The sequence below is a fragment of the Opisthocomus hoazin genome, chromosome 17, assembly GCF_030867145.1.
Source record: "Opisthocomus hoazin isolate bOpiHoa1 chromosome 17, bOpiHoa1.hap1, whole genome shotgun sequence".
Lineage (NCBI taxonomy): Eukaryota > Metazoa > Chordata > Aves > Opisthocomiformes > Opisthocomidae > Opisthocomus > Opisthocomus hoazin.
Genome location: NC_134430.1, coordinates 3,157,674 through 3,179,222, shown reverse-complemented (window position 1 = coordinate 3,179,222; position 21,549 = coordinate 3,157,674). Strand labels below are relative to the sequence as shown.

General features: G+C 60.5%; 2 protein-coding genes across 2 annotated transcripts; one reads left to right on the top strand and one right to left on the bottom strand.

The window, feature by feature from the left end:
* Nucleotides 1–479: 479 nt before the first annotated feature.
* Nucleotides 480–5,703, top strand: PPIE (peptidylprolyl isomerase E). The gene is made up of 10 exons (XM_075438089.1): nt 480–532; nt 618–716; nt 796–839; nt 2,173–2,199; nt 2,395–2,476; nt 3,079–3,179; nt 3,306–3,429; nt 3,513–3,698; nt 5,094–5,236; nt 5,331–5,703. The coding sequence occupies exons 1-10, from the start codon at nt 502–504 to the stop codon at nt 5,397–5,399; spliced, it is 906 nt and encodes a 301-aa protein (XP_075294204.1). The 5' UTR covers nt 480–501; the 3' UTR covers nt 5,400–5,703.
* A 2,049-nt stretch (nt 5,704–7,752) lies between these two features.
* On the bottom strand, nt 7,753–20,929 carry LOC104335326 (bone morphogenetic protein 8A). The gene is made up of 7 exons (XM_075437863.1): nt 20,494–20,929; nt 12,716–12,908; nt 11,883–12,031; nt 10,638–10,832; nt 9,874–9,953; nt 9,388–9,498; nt 7,753–7,997 (listed from the first exon to the last, which is right to left on the bottom strand). The coding sequence occupies exons 1-7, from the start codon at nt 20,927–20,929 to the stop codon at nt 7,848–7,850; spliced, it is 1,314 nt and encodes a 437-aa protein (XP_075293978.1). The 3' UTR covers nt 7,753–7,847.
* Nucleotides 20,930–21,549: the final 620 nt, after the last annotated feature.

Here is a 21,549-nt window from a genome sequence, read left to right as displayed (position 1 = left end):
GGAGGGGACTGGAGCATCTCCCCTACGAGGAGAGGCTGAGGGAGCTGGGTTTGTTCAGCCTGGAGAAGAGAAGGCTGAGAGGGGGCCTTAGAAATGCCTCTAAATATCTGCAGGGTGGGGGTCAGGAGGACGGGGCCAGACTCTTTCCAGTGGTGCCCAGCGACAGGACAAGGGGCAACGGGCACAAACTGAAGCAGAGGAAGCTCCAGCTGAACCCGAGGAAGAACTTCTTCCCTCTGAGGGTGACGGAGCCCTGGCCCAGGCTGCCCAGAGGCGCTGTGGAGTCTCCTTCTCTGGAGATATTCCAGCCCCGCCTGGACGCGGTGCTGTGCAGCCTGCTCTGGGTGACCCTGCTTGGGCAGGGGGTTGGGCTGGGTGACCCACAGAGGTCCCCCTTCCCTCAGTACCCCGCGGGGCATCTCACCCCCCCTTCCCCGGGGCACTTCCGCGGGAGGGCGGAAGGACCCAGCGCCGCACTTCCGGGGCGGGCCCGGCGACAAAATGGCCGCCAACAAGCGCGTCCTCTACGTGGGTGAGTACCGAGGTCCTTCCCGTCTCCTCCCAACTCCGGAGCGGGGCCGGGGGCCGTGACCTCTCTTTCTCCCCCCCCCCTTCAGGCGGGCTGGCGGAGGAGGTAGATGAGAAGGTGCTGCATGCTGCCTTCATCCCCTTCGGCGACATCACCGACATCCAGATCCCGCTGGACTACGAGACGGGTGCGTGGGGGCCCGGAGGGGAGCGGGGCTGGGCCTGCGCTGCCCCTGACCGCTCGCTTCGCTCTCTTTCTCCCTCCAGAAAAGCACCGGGGATTCGCCTTCATCGAATTTGAGCTCGCAGAGGTGAGGAAGGGGCGAATACCCCAGCTGTTTGCACCCTCCTCTTCCTCCCCTGGGGTTTTGGGGCTGGGACTCCAGCTGCTGGCACCCTCCTCTTCCTCCCCTGGGGTTTTGGGGCTGGGTCCCCCAGTTGCTTGCACCCTCCTCTTCCTCCCCTGGGGTTTTGGGGCTGGGTCCCCCAGCTGCTGGCACCCTCCTCTTTCTCCGCTGGGGTTTTGGGGCTGGGTCCCCCAGCTGCTGGCACCCTTCTCTTCCTCCCCTGGGGTTTTGGGGCTGGGTCCCCCAGTTGCTTGCACCCTCCTCTTCCTCCCCTGGGGTTTTGGGGCTGGGTCCCCCAGCTGCTTGCACCCTCCTCTTCCTCCCCTGGGGTTTTGGGGCTGGGTCCCCCAGCTGCTGGCACCCTCCTCTTTCTCCCCTGGGGTTTTGGGGCTGGGTGCCCCAGCTGTTTGCACCCTCCTCTTCCTCCCCTGGGGTTTTGGGGCTGGGACTCCAGCTGCTGGCACCCTCCTCTTCCTCCCCTGGGGTTTTGGGGCTGGGTCCCCCAGCTGCTGGCACCCTCCTCTTTCTCCCCTGGGGTTTTGGGGCTGGGTGCCCCAGCTGTTTGCACCCTCCTCTTCCTCCCCTGGGGTTTTGGGGCTGGGACTCCAGCTGCTGGCACCCTCCTCTTCCTCCCCTGGGGTTTTGGGGCTGGGTCCCCCAGCTGTTTGCACCCTCCTCTTCCTCCCCTGGGGTTTTGGGGCTGGGTCCCCCAGTTGCTTGCACCCTCCTCTTCCTCCCCTGGGGTTTTGGGGCTGGGTCCCCTTCCCGCTGATGGCAGCAGGTGGGGGGGTCACCTGCCACAGCTTCCCATCGTTCTCCAGCAGCACAAGCCGCAGTTCTGCCTTGCCAGGCTCCTGCTTTTCCTGTTTTCTTCCGGGCTGAAGCCAGCCCTCCCCGCTCCCGTGCTGTCCCTGGAGCCCAGCAGCAGCGCAGGGGGGTTCTTGGCTCTGTGGGTGGCAGGAGCTCTCAGATACGAGCTGGCTTACAATCTATCCCGGGTTTCACACACGGGATCTCTCCTCCTCTCTCAGATATTGGTGGAAATGATAAAGCTCTGTACGCAAAATGGGTTTGCTGGGTTGGCTGTGGGAAGGCGAACCCCAGATACCGCTTCGGGTACGACTTTTGAAAGATCCATCAGTTCTCACAGCCCTGGGGTAGATGAGTTTTAGGAAACCACTCCTTTGGCAGTCGTCTTTTGCAACAAAATGCTGGGGCACGTATGTGCTGAGCCTTGTTTTTAAAGGTAGAGAGAGAAGAAACTCTCATAATGATTTCCTTTTGCTTTTTTTGGCAGGATGCAGCGGCAGCTATTGACAACATGGTACGGACCCTCTTCCCGCTGGCCCGTGGAGAAGTGTGGCTTTGCCGTGTCCTGGTAGCACGGAGCGAGGCCCTGTGCGCCGGGGGCTACAGAGGGAAAACCAGCGCTGTTTTCCTCTGGCCTCTGCAGGGATTTGGGGGGCACGGTGATTTTTTTACATTTTGGTGGGCTTTGTTCTGCTTTTTTCCCCTGCAGAATGAGTCCGAGCTCTTCGGCAGGACAATCCGTGTGAACTTGGCCAAACCAATGCGAATTAAAGAAGGATCATCCAGGCCTGGTGAGTTGGTGCCCGGGAGAGGAGAGCATCCCTGGGGATCTTCAGAGCTTCGTGCATTGGCCTTTCTGCTTTCCCAGACCCTGAGGCAGAGACCTCTGCTCTGCCTCCCGTTTGGGGATCTCGAGGATCTGAGCAGCATCTTAATAACCAAATAGCCAAAAAAATATCCCCCAGTTCCTTGGATGGAGACACTCTTGATTGCCCTTGTAATTGCCTTCATGCCCTCTGGCAGAGGGCACAGCACACACACACATGCCAGGTAAAACTACCCACACATCTGGCCACATCTGTAAGAGCGCTGAGGGCAAGGCCGTGCCGAGCCGTTGCCCTGCGTGGGGGTGGTCGCAGGGAGCAGGCCGTGAGCTTGCCCTGCCCGGTGGTGTGTGGCACCTCTGGGAGGAAGAAGGGCAAGGGATGACTTTGTCCCTGATTTCCCCGCACGCTGTGTCTCCTGGGGGAGGCTGCTGCCAGCTGAGCGCTCCCACGCCGCCGGTGCGATCCCGCTGCCAGCGCCATGCCCTGGCTCGTGCAGCCCCACGCCTGCTCACGTGTGGCCCTTCAGTTCGGTTTCTGTGCTCTGACCCTTCCTTTTGCCGTCGCAGTCTGGTCGGATGATGAATGGCTGAAGAAGTTTTCGGGGAAGACTCTGGAGGAGAACACAGAGGAGGCAGGAGCAGAGACCCCCAAACCAAAGGTGCAGGAGGTAGGAAAAACAACTAGAGCCGTCTGTATCCCTGCTATTCCGAAGGCTGAGAATGTGGGGCCAGCCGTCTCTGGAGGCAGAGCAGAGGAATGTCATCTCAACGTGCTTTTTTCTTCTCCTGCGCAGGGTGAGCCTCCTGCCAAGAAATCCCGGGTCAACCCTCAGGTTTACATGGACATCAAGATTGGAAACAAACCCGCGGGGCGGCTGCAGATCCTCCTGCGCGCAGATGTGGTGCCCATGACCGTAGGTGAGGAGAGGCTCGGCCTCCCCAGCGCGGTGGCTCCCAGCTGCGACGCAGCTCTCACTTCTCTCCCCCTTGCCCCCGAACAGAGAATTTCCGCTGCCTCTGCACCCAGGAGAAAGGCTTCGGCTTCAAAGGGAGCAGCTTCCACCGCATCATCCCCCAGTTCATGTGTCAGGCTGGCGACTTCACCAACCACAACGGCACCGGAGGCAAATCCATCTACGGCAAGAAGTTTGATGATGAAAACTTCATTTTGAAACACACGGGGCCAGGTAAAGCCAGCTCCCCAGGTGGGCTGGAGAGCAAAATGGCTCAGCGTCGTCTAGGGGTCACACTTGGGCTGTCCTGACCTAGGCTGTGCTGCTAGTGGCAGCCCTGAAGGATGATCTGTGTGGACCAAACGCTTCTGCTGTGGTCAGAGCATCGCTTATCACCGGTGTTCAGCAAGGAGAAATGCATCGCTCGCGCTCTATGCACGCGCTGTTAATTCCCAGTATTACCTGACGGGAGAGCTGCTTTCCTGTTTGATTTTAACGGAGGGAAGTCGCCGTGTGACGATGAAAAGCAGCGAAAAGGGAGCAGGTTTATCTCATAGAATCACAGAATGTTTGGGGTTGGCAGGGCCCTCTGTGGGTCACCCAGCCCAACCCCCTGCCCAAGCAGGGTCACCCAGAGCAGGCTGCACAGCACCGCGGCCAGCCGGGGCTGGAATATCTCCAGAGAAGGAGACTCCACAGCCCCTCTGGGCAGCCTGGGCCAGGGCTCCGTCACCCTCAGAGGGAAGAAGTTCTTCCTCAGGTTCAGCTGGAGCTTCCTCTGCTCCAGTTTGTGCCCGTTGCCCCTTGTCCTGTCGCTGGGCACCACTGAAACGAGTTTGGCCCCATCCTCCTGACCCCCACCCTGCAGATATTTAGAGGCATTTCTAAGGTCCCCTCTCAGCCTTCTCTTCTCCAGGCTGAACAAGCCCAGCTCCCTCAGCCTCTCCTCGTAGGAGAGATGCTCCAGTCCCCTCCTCATCCTCGTAGCCTTCCGCTGGACTCTCTCCAGCAGCTCCTCATCTTTCTTGAACTGGGGAGCCCAGAACTGGACAGAGTACTCCAGATGAGGCCTCACCAGGGCAGAGTAGAGGGGAAGGAGAACCTCCCTCGCCCTGCTGCCCACACTCCTCCTAATGCACCCCAGGATCCTATTGGCTTTCTTGGCAGCCAGGGCACGCTGCTGACTCATGGTTAACCTGTCGTCCACCAGGACACCCAGGTCCCTCTCTACAGAGCTGCTCTCCAGCAGGTCAGCCCCAGCCTGTCCTGGTGCCTGGGGTTGTTCCTCCCCAGGTGCAGGACCCTGCCCTTGCCCTTGTTGAACCTCATCAGGTTCCTCTCTGCCTGTCAGGTTCCTCTCTGAACAACTCTCCATACAAAAGCTTTTCTATTAGTGCAACTGAAAGCAGATGAGCAGTCTCTACACCTTTCCGTCCTTCACGCTTGCAAGTGCTGCTCTCTCAGCAGAATCGGTTTCTGCCAGTTTCTGTGGAGTTTAATATTCAGAGGCTCTCCTTAAGCTGGCAGTGTTTTGCAGAGCACGGGAATGGGTTTGGGTCGAAGCAGGAGCTCACGTGCTGGAGCTCATTGCTCCCTCCCCAGCCATAACACGATGCTTTTTGACCACAGGGCTGTTATCGATGGCAAACTCTGGCCCAAACACCAACGGCTCGCAGTTCTTCATCACCTGCGATAAAACAGACTGGCTGGATGGGAAGCACGTGGTGTTCGGGGAGGTGACGGAGGGCATGGACGTGGTGCGGCAGATCGAGGTAGGTGCTGGCAGTGGGGCAGCCGGGGCAGAGCCCACCTCCTTCCCACCCTTAGGTTTTTGTGCTTTGAATTCCTGCTGCTCTTTTCTCAAAGGCTCAGGGCACCAAAGACGGGAAACCGAAGCAGAAGGTGATTATCTCGGACTGCGGGGAGTGCCCGTGAGCTCGGCTCTCGGAGGGGGCTGGATGGGGTGAGCCTGGCCAGGAGGGGCCGGGGAACCGGCTGGGGTGGGACAGCCCCGCAACACCTCGGCAGTGCCCACCTCCGGTGGCTTTGGTGGAAATTCTGCTGCAAAGCTTGGCATGAAGGTGCCTGTGGACTGCGCTGCGGGGCTCTGACCCACCCGAGGATAAACCGCTGCTCAGCCCGCGCCGTCCTGCGCTGCCCCGAGCTGGGCAGGGCTGGTTCTGCTGCCGTCTTACGGGTGGACTTTGTGTGGTAAAAATAAAACCTAGTTTTAAAAACACTGAGGACCTACCTCTGGCTGTTGAGTTCTCACTGTGTGAGGATGGTCTTTGCTTTTGAGCAGAGATGCTTTTTTTTTTTTTCTTTTTCCCCATTTGCCCTCATCTTCCCCAGTCGGGTGCCTGAATTGTGGCTGCGGGGGAAGCTACCCGTGCTGGAGCAAGACGAGCAGAGCCGAATCTCCCGCGCTTTGCCAGCAGCAGGGCCTCGGGGAGGCGGTTTTGGCCTGTCCCCAGCTCTGCAGTGTGCTTTCCCAGCAGCAGAGGGAAGCAGGGCCGTCCTGGTGGGAAGCCAGCCTGCCCCAGCTCCGGCACGAAGAAGCCCTTTGGGTGATCGAACAAGGAAAACAAGAAGCGATGAGGCTGTAGGGAGGGTTTTAATTTCCAAACTCTGGTTTGCAGAGCAGGGCAGCTACGTGCATTTATAGTTCTGTCAGTAGGCAGCTCTGGCCAGGCACCATCAAGGTAACCACATGGCTGGAAAGGGCTTGGTTTGGGGTTTCCCATGAAATTTTGGCACTGGGTGCTTCTGGGAATGCGGAGGAAGGGATGGGTGGTTTCGAGCCTGCGCTGGCAGGAGGGATGGGGCTGCCAGGGCAGAGAGGAGGCTGGGGCTTAGGGGATGGTTTCCGGGGGTTGCGCAGTTGGGGTTCTCTGGTTCTGCCAGCCCAGCTGCGCGCAGATCCGGGGGGTTTCTTTGCCAGGAGAAACACTGGGTTTCTTCTGCTCACTGGTTTTCCACGCTTTACGGGATGTGCGTTGCCCTGTAGCTGGGACAAGGTGAGATGTGAGCACTCAGGTGTGATACCTGACAAACAGACTCCAACCCAGTAGTTCCCTTCCTCGCGCTCTTCTTTTTTCGGTTTAAATGTCAAAGTTTTGAAGACGGTCCTTGCAGACACCTTCAGCAACACCCGAACCAGGGAGAGCCCTTCGCTTGACGGAGGGAGTCAGTGCGAGCCCTGGGCTCTGCGGAGGGGACCGCGTCGCATGGAGCCGTGATCGCATCCCGAGCTGGATTTCGTGTGGAACTGGCTGGCAGATGAAATCTTTCCAAAGAGAGCAGCCGGGAACTGGCAGGGAGCAGATCTTTTTTATTTTGGTGGGTTTACTGGGACTTTTTCCTTTGCATTTGGCCAAGCCAGGTTCATTATTTATTTGGTGATGCAAAGTTCCCCAGGTGCCCGAGCTGAGAAACGGGCCAGGCTGTTTCCTTTTAAAATCAGAGCAAATAAATAACTTAACTGTGCAAATAGCACAGGGAAGGTACCCGGGGCCGGGGCCGGTGCGGCCGCAGCCCCGCTGTGAGCCCACGAGGAGCCGGCACCGGCGAGCGCAGCCGCTCTCCCGGCCGGGGAGACGCAGCCCGACCCAAACCTCACATCGCAACGCTTTGGCAGCGCCGATTTTCAAGCAAATAGGTACAATTTTAGCTGACCCCGTGTATTTTTCTTTCATTGCGAAATCCCGGCTACCAGACAGAGCACTGCTGTGTGGTGACATTTATTAAAAAACAAACAGCGAGAGAAACTGCGTGTTTACTTTCCAAACTAGGCATTTATTTTATAACAGCACTGCAGCTCGATATGGATTTTTTTTTTTTTTTCCAGCTGGCTGAGTTTTGTGAACTTTAAGTAAACAGGAGCGGGTTAGTCAGCCAGCTACTTAATTGGCTGCTGGTGTTTTCATTAAGGGAATTAAAAGCGCTGGTTAGAGGTGAGTGAGTGAGACATACACGGCTCGAAACAGCTCGATCCCAGAGCAACTCGGATGCCGCCTCCCTTGTCCTAATTACCCTGCAGCCCAAGCTGCCTCCGCGAGCACCAGAGGCTGCAGCAGCCAGCAGCAAGAGGGGAAAACACGTCAGCCACCAACAAAACAGACACGTAACCAGCCACAAATCCTCTTTCCTATATATATATATATGCATATATGGATGTGTCTCATTAAGTGCGGTAAGAGAATGAAAGTTTTATATTATGTACATCCACTTCTAGGAAGGGGTGGGAGGGATTTTTTGTTACTCTTTACGATTATTAATGGACTTTGCTGCGATGCAGCCCATGAAACTCCTTTTCCACCCAGGCAGCAGAAACCCAGTGTCGCGTTGCTGCGGCGGGGATGGGACGGGGAAGGGAGCCGGCGGTCAGTGGCAGCCGCACGACTTCACCACCATGTTGCGGTGCTTCTTGAGGATGACGTTGTTGTTGCTGTCGTAGTAGAGGACGGAGGTTGCGCTGAGCTTCGTGGGGGCACAGCACGCCTTGGGCACGGCCTCGGGCTTCATCAGGTGGACCTGGGGGACGGACGGAGCCCGTGAGCGCCGGCGAGCGCACCTCCGGGCAGAAGAAAAAAGAGTCAAACCCCTTCTTAACTGCAAAAGGTCTGCGTGAATGGGGAGATTATTTCCAGCTTTTTTGCAAAAATATTTATTCTAAGCTCTGGGCAGCCCTCGCTGCAGTTTATATTGGATCGGGGCTTGTGGCACCGTGTGGGCTCTTCGTTAATTTGGGATTTCTGGGCCCTTTTCTCACTGTAAATAGGCAAATGGCTAAAAAAAAAATATCAGGGCAGCATGGGTCGCACCCAGCGTGAGCGGGGAGTGCTGGGTGCTGTTGCAATAGAGATTCTCCTTCAGGGCTCAGCACCACCACAAATTTAACATGTTTTACTAAGATCTTCAGCACACAACACCTCTCTAAACACAACTCTCCTCCGGCTCGCTCAGTCCCCGCTCGGGATGCGCGTTATCCCAGCACTTCGCCGTACGGCGTAAGCTGGGAGGGTCACGGGCTGCCAGCTGCACGCAGCCCTTGCCCGCTTCACCCGACATGTGCGATTAATTTATTGCAGGGGCCGCCGAGCTCTCCCAGTTCGGAAGTCCGGTGTTTTTGCTGTCAAACCCTGCTATTTGCAGCACCGGCCGGGGCTGGCACGGCTCCCCAGCCGCGTTCGCCCCGGCGCTTCCCAGAAGAGCCGGATCCGGGCGCCAGGTGATTCACATCCTGCCCCAGCGGCTCCGTTTTGGGAAGAGCGTTGGGTTCAGGGGCGATGGGTGGGTGCAGGGGGGATGGGGACCCCTCCCTGCCGCTGCCAGGGTTGTGCCCAGCCCCGGACACGGCCTCTGGAAGCTTCGTTCATGCAAAAATTAAACCCCGCCAGGCGACACCTTCAAAGGCTTGGCCGAGGACTCGGCGCTCCCTGTAATTAACTGCGAACACCGGAGCCGGTGTGAGTCTGCCACCGGGAAATCCAACGCTCACAGGGCAGGAAATTCCAGAAATTAAAGTGCCGGCTGGGATGCGGGGTGGGTTTGGGAGAAACGGGGCATTAAAGCCTTCCTGCTTGGAAAATGCTGAGCCCAACGTTTGGGCACGGAGCCGCAGCGGTGCTTCGTGGGGCCTCGGACCAAACCCTCGCTGACACGACGCCCTTTGCCTTCACCTGGCAGGGGAGCACCCACCCAGATGTGCACGCACCCACCCAGATGTGCACGCACCCACCCAGATGTGCACGCACCCACTGATGCTTTATTGGGAGATGGAGCTAAACTGCACCCTCTGACCTAAACACCCTCAAACCCAGGCACACCCAGCCCAAATCCAGCTCTCCACTGGGCCCTGCTGGGCTGCGACCGGTCCCCCACGGCCCCCCAGTGTCCCCCCACCATTGCGGGTCGCACCGACCAGGGACTGGAGGATGGCGTGGTTGGTGGCATTCATGCAGGAGTCCAGGGGGAAGGCGCACTCCCCCTCGCAGTAGTAGGCTGAGTAACCCTGCGGGGCGATCACCCAGTCCTGGAAAAGAAAAAAAAAAGGGATTTACACGGGTTAGGCCATGGGCTTCGCCCTTCCTGCGCCCCTCCATCCACTCCCCACCCGTAAAAACAACCCAGCCAGCTCCTCCCTTGGCGCCTGTGCCAGCAGCAAGGGTTTATTTTGATTTTTCAGCCCGAGCCGTGAGCTGTTCGGGTTCACCAGTGGGGTTTGGGGTTGTGGCAGTTCATGTTTGCCTTCCCAGCTCCCGGGATGGGGCTGCGGCCGCTCCCGGCTGCATCGCCCTGCTCACACGGCTGCAGGTCGGCTTCACGGGCGGGAGAAGCCGGGCTGGGAGGGAGACCAGGGTGGGGGCGATGGGGTTTGTCGCGTTTACTTCTCCCGGTAGACAAGTACCAGCCAGCCGAGGTCCTGAAAGCTGACGTAGAGCTCGTGGCGCCGGCAGACCTGCCGCCCGTCCGCAGCGTGGACGTCGTCTGCGGGAGAAGGGGACAGGCAGCGTCAGCCCCACGGCGCTGGGACCCCCATCCCACCCCCACGCTGCCGCCAGCCCCGCTCGAGGGTGGGATTGCCATCGGGGTTAGGCCAGGAGAAGAGAAGAAGACAAGTTTCTGTGGTTGCACAAAGGGGAAAAAAGCTTCAGACCTGCCTGAAATTTAATGCTCCGATATTGGGACGAGCGGGTTCAGCCCGTGAAGGGCTAAATCTTAGCCCTGCCCACAGAGCAGCTGGCTTTGAGGGTTTCCCGAGATAAATGGGATGGGGAGAGCTGGGGCTTCCCGGTCCCCTCCTGCCTGTGTGGCTTCCCGGGGCCGTGACACCCTCCCGGGGCGATGCCCTCCCAGGGTGGCTTCAAAACCAAGGGCAATGAAGCAATATTTAGTGCTGCTTTTTTTTTTTTTTTTGGCAATTTTAGACACAAGTCCATATTCAGGCATCCCAAAAACCCCACGAAACACCTTACCGGCACCGGCCCCAGACCCCCCCCCTGCACCTCCCAAACAGCAAACAACCCCAATCCCAAAAACCCAGCGCTCTCTGCTCTGCTTCCCTCGGGATTTCTGACAGGGCAAGGCACAAACAGAAGGTCCCTTGATCGTGGCAGCAGCAGCACCCGATGTTTTCCATAGGGATCACTCCTCGCCCCTCAAAGCTCTTACCAAAAATTCCCGGCAACTTGTTGGGATGCGGGAGGTCGTTGGTCTTCTTGGGCTGCCGCCTCCTCGGGGGCTTGGCCGCCCGCGCAACGCGCCCGGGGCTGGGGCTCGCCCGGAAAAACGTCACCATGAAGGGCTGCTTGGAGCGGGGCCCCCGGCGCCCCAGCAGCCCCGCCGAGCCGGGGTCCACGCTGTGCCCTGCAGGGACGGGACCACGCGCCGGTTTGCTCTTGGGATGAACTCAATAGGTTAAAGCAAGAACAAAAAAAAAAATATATACATATAGATATTTGCAGCGCAGAGCTGTGCTTTCGGCATCCCGAGTGGCTGGACCACGCTCTGGGGCTCCTGCTCTGCTGTTGCCCCCCGGGCTGCTGACAGAGGTGGGACGGCCCCAGCCTGCACAGCCACCACCATGCGATGGTCACGCAGAGCCAGCCGGGGAGAAAAACCAAGCAGCACCCAAGCAACTGATTTTTTCTTTTCCCTGCATCTCCGGGAAGGAAAGCGCAGCTGGGAGGGAAGGGGATGCATGGGGCATCAATGGCTGTGATTTCTCCCTATGTGCATATATATGTATAAATTTATATTTATACATTTATATATTTATATGTTTATAGTGTTTATATTGTTTATATTCTTTACATTTATATTTATACTTATATTTATATATATAAAGCGCCTATCACCATATTGATAGACATTGTTTGGAACCACTCTGACGGCACAGGTAAGACCAGGCGTCAGCCTCTTTATACCTCAGCACTTCTGTTTCCAACCAATTTAAAAACAAACAAAAAAAAAGCCAAAAGACTGAACCCTGCCTGGCTGGGGTTCAGTACCCCCATCAGGGCTGGTGGGAGCAGAGAGGCTCGTTCTGTGCTTGTGCTCCTGCAACAGCACCTTTGGAGCAGATTTGAGGCTGTGGTGAGAAAAGGGTTAATCCTCCAGTGTGGTGGATTACACACCCCCGATCCCTCAAGGTAAGGAGCTCGTGGAGTGCTAAGGTTACTACAGCCCACACCAGGAACCCGGTTAGCTTTAATGTCTACGGGAGGCTTCACCATCAGGGCTTGCCTGCAAACCCAGCCAACTTCTGGCAACCGTTCTCCACCACAGCTGGAAATTTAAAATCGCAGTGAGAGGAACCCCTCCCGCTGCCCACCACGGCACCAGGAGGGGAGCTGGGAGGGCTCCAGCTCCTGGGGATTGGGCCCCAGACGCCGCAGGCAGGCTGCGCAGGCTTACCATCAGCCGTCTCCACGTAGAGTCGCAGCCCCAGGTTGTATTTCCGATCCACCAACCAGTGGTTGCTGGCGGCCGTGACGTCGAACACCAGCCAGCCCTCAGTCCCGGCACGCAGGTCCTGGACATCCAGCAGGAACAGCTCAGACTCCCTGTGGAAATAGGGAAAAAAACCCCGAGCAGGTGAGTAATCGTACCCAAAGGGCACCAGCGATAATTCATGGAAATGAGTCCTCGGTGCCTGTGTCTGTACAGGTCCCAGCACAGCAGGGTCAGGACAGTGGCTCCCGGTGCCTACGGCTGTGCCGGACATGATGGTGGCACCCCGGCAGCTGCCCTGGGAAAAGCACCCTCCCAGCCCTGGCCGAAAAGCCGGGGGGTGGCATTGCCCAGTGGGAAAGTGTGGGAACAGCCGGGCACAGCAGTGCTGCTTCCCTTGGCAATTGCGTGGTGGTGGGAATGGAAAGTGCTGGGGCTGGTGCTTGTGGGGAACCCCATCCTCATCGTCATCCCCATCCCTGTCTGCATCCCCATCCCTGTGTACATCCCCACCATCTTCATCCTCATCCCCATCCATGTCTCCTTCCTCATCCCCATCCTTGTCTGCATCCCCATCCCTGTCTCCATCCCCATCCCCACCATCTTCATTCCCACCCCATTCCCATCCTTGTTTTCACCCTCATCCCCATCCATGTGTCCTTCCTTATCCCCATCCTCATGCCCATCCACGTCTCCATCCCCATCCTCCTCCCTGTCTTCCTCCCCATCCTCATCCCTATCCCCATCCCCGTCCCTATCCCCATCCCCATCCCCGTCCCCATCCCTGTCCCCGTCACCTGTTGGAGTGCTCGGCGGCGATCTCGTAGATGCTGACGTGGAGGGTGTTGTTGGCGTGGCGGGTGACACCTCGCGCCTTGTAGATGCGAAACTCGGCGGCCGTCACCGACTCGTCCGTGGGCACCTGAGTCAGGTCGAATCTGAACTCCTTCCAGTACGGCTTTGGCGAGAAGATGTCCCGGTCCTGCTCGACTGTGGAGCAAAGGGGTCAGGGAGGGCTGTGCCGGGCTCTCACCGTGCCGCCGGCCACCCTGACGGGCCGATCGGAGCCTGCAGCCTCCGCCAAGTCCCACCGACCCGATTTGTCCCCAGTCTGGGGACAAACCCCGCTGGCTCCAGACCCCGCACCCCGCTGAGCTCCTGGCTGCTGCTGCAGATTCCCACCTCTCCTCTCCCGAGCGCTTTCCTCTCGACACAGCCCCTGCAATTTTGCACAACCTTCCCTGACTTTATTTTGCTGTAAACCCACCAGCCTCCCAGCCCTCCTCCTTCATTATTAATTAAAAAATAATTAAAATAAAAAGCACAGAGACTTGGCTATCGTGGGTGCACATGTGGGTGCCATGGCTTGAGGGCTGTACTCCTCTAAAGGGTGAAAAACCCTTCGGAAAACCCGAGCTCTGGGGGTCGGGGGGGCTGCCTGGGACAGGGACCGGGGTTTTGGCGAGCCCTCCTGGCAGCAGGGGCTCGGGGGACAAAGTCCGGAGGCCGCAGGGCTCGTCGGGGCCATTGCTGGGCGTCACGGGTCCCCTCTGCCTGCGGGCTGCTGACACGTAAAGATCTGCAGCCCATGGAGGACTAGGGGGGGGGACTGTCAGCTCTCTGCTCTGTGAAAATAAAACCCGCTTTTTGCTTAAAATACCCGCTTTCTGCAGAAAGCCAGCGCCTGTTGGGAAAGGAGAAACCTGACAAGTTCTTTTATTATTAAGTCCATAAAGAAAAAACCTGACGTCTTTCTTTATGGCAATGCAGCCCCACAGAGTTTCTCTAATCTGTAATTATTTTCTTCAAGTTGTTCTTTAAAAATATTCCAGGCTGCCGTGACTGAATGTAATTAAAGTGATTAAAGCTCCTCCTGCTTCAGGCACCAAAGCAAGGTAACAACTCTGGCTCGGCACTTACTTTTAAAAATAAAACAAACAAATGACTAAAAAAATAAAAATATATTAAAAAAAAAACCTCACACGTTTAAAATGTAATTATTAACCGATTCCAGGGGAAAAAAACATTCCGAATTTAATACACTGTAAAGTTGCCATCCGCGTTTGTACCGGGGGAGCAGCACGGAGCATCTCTCCAACCCGAATGCCGCAATTTTAATTATGCGTCCTTTTTTTTCTTTTTATTTCTACTTTTCTTTTTTTTCTTTTTTCTTTTTATTTTCTTTTTTTTCTTCTTTTTTTTTTCCCTTTCTTTTTATAAAAAAACCCCACATTCCCTCCAGCTACCGGGCTCACCACAAGTTCTGTTACAAACACCGCCGGGGCGGCTGCGGGGAGCGCTTCCTGCTGCGGGCGGGAGGATGCTGCGGGGAGCCGGGTCCGGCCCTGCATCCCCTGCGGTGGGGACACCGGCCCTTGGCTGCGCTTCCGTCCCTTCTACCGACCCATCGCTGACGGTTTCACCCCCTTGGGATGCTGCCCAAGCTGCCGATGCCTCCTGCTCTTGCAAAATCCTTAAATCCCCCCAAAAACACAACCAGAAATAAGCTACTTTGGTTTTTTTTCTCTTTTTCCTCATTAATAAACCCCTTGTGGGAGGTCCCAGGGTCAGTCTGGGGACACCCAGGCACAGAGCCGTGTCCCCTCGGGTATTTTCAGTCACCTATTCCATGGGTCACCTGGGTCACCCCATTGCTCCCTGGCATCGGGCGAGACCCAACCCGGTTAAACACCGGCTCAGAAACCATCTGGTGATGCTCAGCTCCTGGGCTGAGCGTCTTCGGCACCGCGATGCCGCGGCACCGCGCGGGTGGCTCCAGGGCAGGGGCAGTTTTGTGGCAGAGCCGAGGAGGTCACAAAAAAAAAAGTCCCCAGGGTGATTTTTCAGCCCTGAAGAAGGGTGAAAACCTTCGCTAAAGAAGCAGTTTAGTATGAAATCCTCACGTCCGGACGGTGCGGAGGTGATGGAGGAGATCAGGGCAGAGGGGACTGAGCTGGGGGAGGAAGCCCAGGGAGCCCAGGGATGAGCAGTGCTAAAGGAGCCCGCAATTAGCTGTGTGCCTTGATGAACCAAACGAGCTGCACTTAACAGCATGTTGGGGATGAGAGGGCAGGAGGAATCACAGAATCACAGAATGGTAGGGGTTGGAAGGGACCTCTGTGGGTCCCCCAGCCCAACCCCCCTGCCGAAGCAGGGTCACCCAGAGCAGGCTGCACAGGACCTTGTCCAGACGGGTCTTGAATATCTCCAGAGAAGGAGACTCCACAGCCCCTCTGGGCAGCCTGGGCCAGGGCTCCATCACCCTCAGAGGGAAGAAGTTCTTCCTCGGGTTCAGCTGGAGCTTCCTCTGCTTCAGTTTGTGCCCGTTGCCCCTTGTCCTGTCGCTGGGCACCACTGGACAGAGTCTGGCCCCGTCCTCCTGACCCCCACCCTGCAGATATTTAGAGGCATTTCTAAGGTCCCCTCACAGCCTTCTCTTCTCCAGGCTGAACAAGCCCAGCTCCCTCAGCCTCTCCTTGCAGGAGAGATGTTCCAGAATCCCTGCTTCCTCCCCCATTTTGTGGAGCAGAAGAGGAAATTCCCTTCGCAGGGACGGAGCAAGGGTGAAGCACCCTCTCCTGCGCCGACACGGGGTTGGTGCGGCAGAGGAGGGCGACGGGGAAGGGACGGGCGGCACGGCGTTCGGCAGACAGCCACCCGGGTGGATGCCCAGCAGGCTGCAGGAGGTTTAACATCCAAAAATCGCCAATAATATCCTGGCAAAATTATAAAAGGCTGCAAAAATATGACCCAGAAGTGAGGGAGCGCACTTCGCATCCTGAAAGCACCCAGCACCCTTTGCCCAGGCAGAAGCGCGGGGGCTAAAATGCTGCTGGTGCTGGGGGGGGCGTGCGGGCGATGGGCCCTCCCCGGCCGGCCGGGAGCCCGGCGCGCCTGGGAACCTGCTACTGATTCGGGGCGGGTTGGCTCAGCCGCACCACCAACCCTCAATTATCTGTGGGCGGATTATCCGGATTGCGGACGGGACGAACTAAAAAAACCCAGCCCAAGCTCTTTGCTCTCTTTGCCCCCCCCCTCCTTCGGCATTTACCGCCTCGCCCCTACGCGCTGCTGCATCCTTCCCCGAAGCTGAATGCCAGGGTTATCCCCTGTGCTCCCACCACACCCCCAAAAAAAATATTCTATACATATATAAATGGCTGTGGGGCCACGGAAGCGCTGGCAGGGGATGCCCAGCCCCAGCCGGGCTGAGCCCTGCGGTCCCCCAGCCCCTGCGTGGGCCCGCTCTCTTCCCGGAGACGGGGCGACGGGGCCTTCGTCCCGCTCCCCGGGCTATTTTTAGCTACACTTCTTCGTCGTAAACTTTCTCGGTTTCTATAAACTGCGCATCAGTCGTAATTACTGGTCCCGGCTGCTCCCGATGGTCCCCGCGATCATCGCAGGCACCAAATTAAAAGGAAATGCCAGGATATTCAACCACATCAAGCGCTCCGAATCCTAAAATAGGTTTAAAGGAGATGCAAGGAAGATGCTACCCTTCGCTTGCAAGCAGGAAAAAACAACCTCCGGAGGTTTTTCCGAAGCGGGGAGAGATTTGGGAGTCATCCCGACCTCTGCGAAACGCAGCGGAGCCTCTGCCAGGCTCCCGCTTCGTCCCGCGAACGCTTCCTCCGGCGAGGAACACCGGGAGCTGCAGGACGCGGAGCTGGGCACCGGGCACCCCCGAAACGCTTGCGTTTCCCCCCCTGCTCCCCCAGCCCTGCAAACAGCCGAGAGCACAGCGTCGCAGGCGTTTTTATTCGCAGGGCTTTTCCCATTGGGAACTCGCACGGTGGGTGCGTCCGGAGCACCGACACCTCGGCACGGGCTCGTCCCTGCGTCCTGCGCCCTGCCTGGCAGAGCTGCTGCCCATGCCCGGAGGAGGAGGAGGAGGAGGAAGAGGCACAAACGGCTGTAAAATGAAGTCAGGAGTGGGAAAATCCTGACCCTGCTGCTGCCAGCGGTTGGATTTCGGTGGTAGCTGCGTGGGGGTGAAGGCGAGCAGCAGCTGCTGCTCTGCGGGTGCGGGGAGCGGAGCAGCACACCCCAACTCCCCGTGTAACCCCAAGCTCCCGCCCCGCATCGATGGCTCCGTGCAGCGCCCACGGCATTGCAGCTAATTTTTCACAAAGGTGGCAGCAAGCGCTGCCCTGCCTTCCCCCCCCATTGCTCCCCGCGAAGCAAAGCCGGGGTTTGCCAGGAGGACGTTCAGCTGCGGGCAGAGCCACCCCACGGCTTCATCCGACGGAGCCCCGGGGAGAGTCCGGCCACGTCCCGGGTCAGCGGCGGGCACCAGGGAGGGGAAGGGAAGGGAAGGGAGGACGCGTGTGTTGTGGTGCCAATGGACGGGCACGGGGGGCTCAGGCACGAGCCTGCTCCTTGCCTTCCCTTTACACAGAATCACAGAATCCCAGCATGGCAGGGTTGGCAGGGCCCTCTGTGGGTCCCCCAGCCCAACCCCTGCCCAAGCAGGGTCACCCACAGCAGGCTGCACAGCACCGCGTCCAGGGGGGGCTGGAATATCTCCAGAGAAGGAGACTCCACAGCCCCTCTGGGCAGCCTGGGCCAGGGCTCTGTCACCCTCCGAGGGAAGAAGTTCTTCCTCGGGTTCAGACGGAAACAAACCTCTCTGCTCTGTGATTACACCCTGCGCGTAACCGTGACTCACGGCCGGCGGCTCAGCCTCGGCCGAGAAGAAATCTTGAAGCCCATCCTCACCCCAGGCTTAAAAACACAACCCACCCGCCGCCCTCAGCAAGCGCACAGGAATAGCCCGGGTCAGGCTTACGCGCAGGGTTTTCTCCTGGCGCCGGGAGGCAGCGGGCGGGGTGGGACGGGTGGGTCCGTCCTCACCAAACCCAACCCGAGGGTTGGCCGCCCATCGCCCAGGGCCCTCGCTGCCCCCGGCCCCGCCACCCAGCCCGGTGCTCTGCCCAAACCGGGAGGTGTTTGTGCGCCGGGGAGCTTTGCCGTTTCCCCTTCCCAGGAAAAAGGTGTGCCGTTGGGAGCCGCGCTCCGGCCCGGCTCACACAGGGCTACGCGGGGTGGCCGGGAGCAAAGAGGTCCAAGTGCCCAATGGAGCACCGACTTACCCCATTTGCATGCCCCATTAAGGGTAATTGTGCAGCAAATTATGCATGCAAATGAAAGCTAGCCTTCTCCCACAAAAATTTATTTAATGAACATGAAGGGGCTGACGAAGCCGCAGAAATCAAAGCCATTCAAATGGAAGGCTGGGACTGCGTGCCCCACGTCTGCCGGCTGCTCCGGGAGCGCCGGGAAGGGGAGCGGTGCCAGCACCCCTGCGCCAGCACCCCCGAACCCCCCACCCCGGCTCGCACCAAACCTGGCCATTTTACAGCACCTTTTCGGTGCTTCTGTGTCCTCTTGAGCGTTGAGGGGAGCTGAGATTTGCTGCCCCAGCATCGTCTCCCTCAGTCTCCGCTTCCCCAGGACACCGAGCCCCCCCACGCTCCCAAGGGCAGGGTGCTGGGTGCCTGCGCCCGTGGGACCCCAGACCACCGCCTGGCACAGCAGGGTCTGTCCCGGGGAGGTCCCCGGCCTCTTTACACCCACGTGTGGTAGCGGGGATGCAGGGAAGGATGGAGAGGGCTTGGGAGATGCCTCCACAGCCCTCCCTCACCCATACCTCCCCCCAAGGGTGCAGGCCCCCCCCGCCTGGGTCCCCGGGGAGGGTTTCTCCCCCTGCTCGGAGCACTGGTGGTGGGGGACCCTGTGCGGGGGCTGGAGGGGTGGAGGGGAGGAAAGGAGCCCCAGCTGGTCCTCGGCGGTGCCGTGCTGGACCTGCCCATCGCGTGCCCTTCGTCACACCACGACGCAGCCGCCGAATCCAGCTGCGCTCCGGGGAGGCAGCCCCGAGCCCGGCACACCGGCCACGTCTGCGGCTCGCGGGCCGGGACGCCGCTCCGTGCTTACTAACCCCCCCGCCCCGCACCTCGTCCCCCGCCCCTCGCACAGATGCTCCCCGAAAGCCTCGTGCTTGGCCTGGACAGGGACACCCGAACACCCCTCAAAGCAGCGAGCGGAGGCAGAGAAACGCGGCGTATCCGAACGCCTGGTCTGCTCATCCTGCTGGGTTCAGGCCACCCCAGTGCCTGCCCTCGTCGGGGGACCCCTCGCACCCCTCACCCTGCAGATGCTGGCTGGAAACCACTCTGCTTGCGCTGCCGCTCGCCCAGATGCCGGGAAACGGGAGAGCGGCTGGAGCCCAGCACTGCTCAGTATCCAGCCGGATGGGATCCCAGCAATAATTAGCCACCCTGAGGATTTGATTTTGCACCGCGATTCAGGGTCCCACCACGGGTAACTCGGTCCACCCCGCTGCCGGCACGAGAGCTGCTGTCCCGCAACCAGCCCGCACGTGCCCACGGAAATGGGGAGTGCGGGGTGGGCGACGCGGCTCCCCGGAGCAGGACGAGCCTCCCTCACCCCACGGTGGTCTCCAGCCTCCCCCCACCGCGTTACGATGGAGACAGCGGCGCGGGGGGAAGCAGCCCCGAAGCAACTTGGGGACCAGGTCACGGAGCTGAGCCAGCCTGGCCTCAGCCCTCCCTCCCCGCACGCCTTCCCCTCTCGCCATCGCCGCTTCTTCAAGCAGCGTTGGGTTTCGCGCCGAGCCCACCCGCACCCTGCCCGGGGACCCTGCCAGCTCTCGCCCATCGCCCGGGGTGCAGCCCCACGGCCCCCGCGCGCTCCCACCCGCTCTCCCGCCGTCACTCGGCTCTGCTCCGCGCACAAGAAGCTGCTCCGAACCGGGACGCGCCCCGGCACCGAGGGATGCTCGGAGCTGTCGGGGTGGCAGCCGCGGGCCCCGTTTGTTCCGCGGGGTTTGGGTCGGGGTCTGTTCAGCTCCGCGGTGTACCCGGCCCCGGCAGCCCTGTCCCGCCGGGAGCTGCTCCCCGGTGCCCCGGTCCCCCCGAGCTCCCCACGGGCTCCGGTCCTGCCCGTGTGCCCTGGTCTGCTCCGGTTCCCCCCGGGCCGGCCGTCCTCCCCGGTCCCTCCGGTCCTGCCCAAGTCGTCTGGACCCTGCCCGGTCCCCCCGGTGCCCCCGCAGGCTCCGGTACCTCCGGTGAGCCCCGGTCTGCTCCGGTCCCTCCGGTCCTGCCCAAGCTGCCTGGACCCTGCCCGCACGCCCCAGTCCCCCCGATCCCCCCAATCCCCCTGGTCCCCCCGGTCCCCCTGCACGCCCCGGTGCACCCGGATCCCCCTATGTCCCCGGTACCCCGGTGCCCCCGGTCCCCCTGATGCCCCTGCAGGCTCCGGTCTCTCTGGTGAGCCCCGGTCTGCTCCGGTCCTGCCCAAGCCGCCTGGACCCTGCCCGCATACCCGGTCCCCCCGATGCCCCCGGTCCCCCCGGTCCCCCTGCACTCCCCGGTGCCCCGGTGTCCGCGGTGTCCCTGGCCCCCGGTCCCCCCGCAGGCTCCGGTCTCTCTGGTGAGCCCCGGTCTGCTCCGGTCCTGCCCAAGCCGCCGGGATCCTGCCCGTACGTCCCGGTCCCCCCGGTGTCCCCCCCGGTGTCCCCCCAGTCCCCCCGGTCCCCCGGCGCCGCGCTCACCCACGTTGACGAGGCTGACGACGGTGTCGGCGCGGCTGACGACGCTGCCGGGCGGGGGGCTCTGGATGCCGAGCCCGGTGAGCACCGGGCGCGACGCGGCCGCTTCCTCCCCCCCCTCCTCTTCCTCCTCCTCCTCCTCCTCGCCGGCCACGGCGCGGTAGAGCTCGAGCATGAAGAGCGGAGCGGCGGCGGCGGCGGGGGGGGGCCGGGCGGCGGCGGGGGGCCGCGGCCGGGCCGGCAGCCCCAGCACGGCCAGGATCTCCCGCTGCACGTCCCGCCGCTCCCCGCCGCTCAGCCGCCGGGCCGGGGAACCGGAGCCGTGGAGCCGGCGGCGGGGGCCGCTGCCGCTGCCCAGCTGGCACAGCACGGCCGCGGCGCAGAGCAGGGCCAGGGCCCCCCGCCGCCCCCCGCCCGCCGCCCCGCGCCCCGGCCCCATCGCGCCGCCCGAGACCCCCCCCCCCCCCCCTCCCCGCGCGGCCCCGGGCACCGGCGAGGCACCGGCGAGGCACCGGCCCCGGTCCCGGCGGGGCGAGGGAAAGGGACGGACCCGCCGGCAGCACCGCCCCGGCCCCGGGACGCCCCGGCCCTCCCCGCCCGGCGGCCCCGGGGAACGGGGCGCATCGCTGGGCACGGGAAGCCGTGGGCAGCCACCCCTAGGGATGCTCACCGTCGTGGGCACCCAAACCCGTGAACACCCAAATGCATGGGTACCCTCCCCTAGGGATGGTCATTCATATGGGCTCCAAACCCGTGAACATCCAAAACCATGTGCACCCACCCCTAGGGATGGTCATCCACGTGGGCTCCAAAACCATGGGCACCCATCCCTACACTCAACCCCATGGGCACCCAAACCCATGAACACCCAAACCCATGGGAACCCATCCCTAGGGATGCTCACCCTCGTGGGCCCCCAAACCCATGGGCACCCACCCCTAGGCATGGTCATCCACATGGGCTCCAAACCCATGGGGACCCATCCCTACATGCAACCCCATGGGCACCCAAACCCATGAGCACCCAAACCCATGGGAACCCACCCCTAGGGATGCTCAC

Coding starts and splice junctions, on each gene's coding strand:
- PPIE (XM_075438089.1), top strand. CDS start 502: ATGGCCGCCAACAAGCGCGTCCTCTACGTGG. Junction 2,477..3,078: donor AGAAGGATCATCCAGGCCTG/GTGAGTTGGTGC, acceptor TTGCCGTCGCAG/TCTGGTCGGATGATGAATGG. Junction 3,430..3,512: donor TGTGGTGCCCATGACCGTAG/GTGAGGAGAGGC, acceptor GCCCCCGAACAG/AGAATTTCCGCTGCCTCTGC.
- LOC104335326 (XM_075437863.1), bottom strand. CDS start 20,929: ATGGGGCCGGGGCGCGGGGCGGCGGGCGGGGGGCGGCGGGGGGCCCTG. Junction 12,032..12,715: donor GCCGCCGAGCACTCCAACAG/GTGACGGGGACA, acceptor CTATTTCCACAG/GGAGTCTGAGCTGTTCCTGC. Junction 9,954..10,637: donor CAAGTTGCCGGGAATTTTTG/GTAAGAGCTTTG, acceptor CTTCTCCCGCAG/ACGACGTCCACGCTGCGGAC.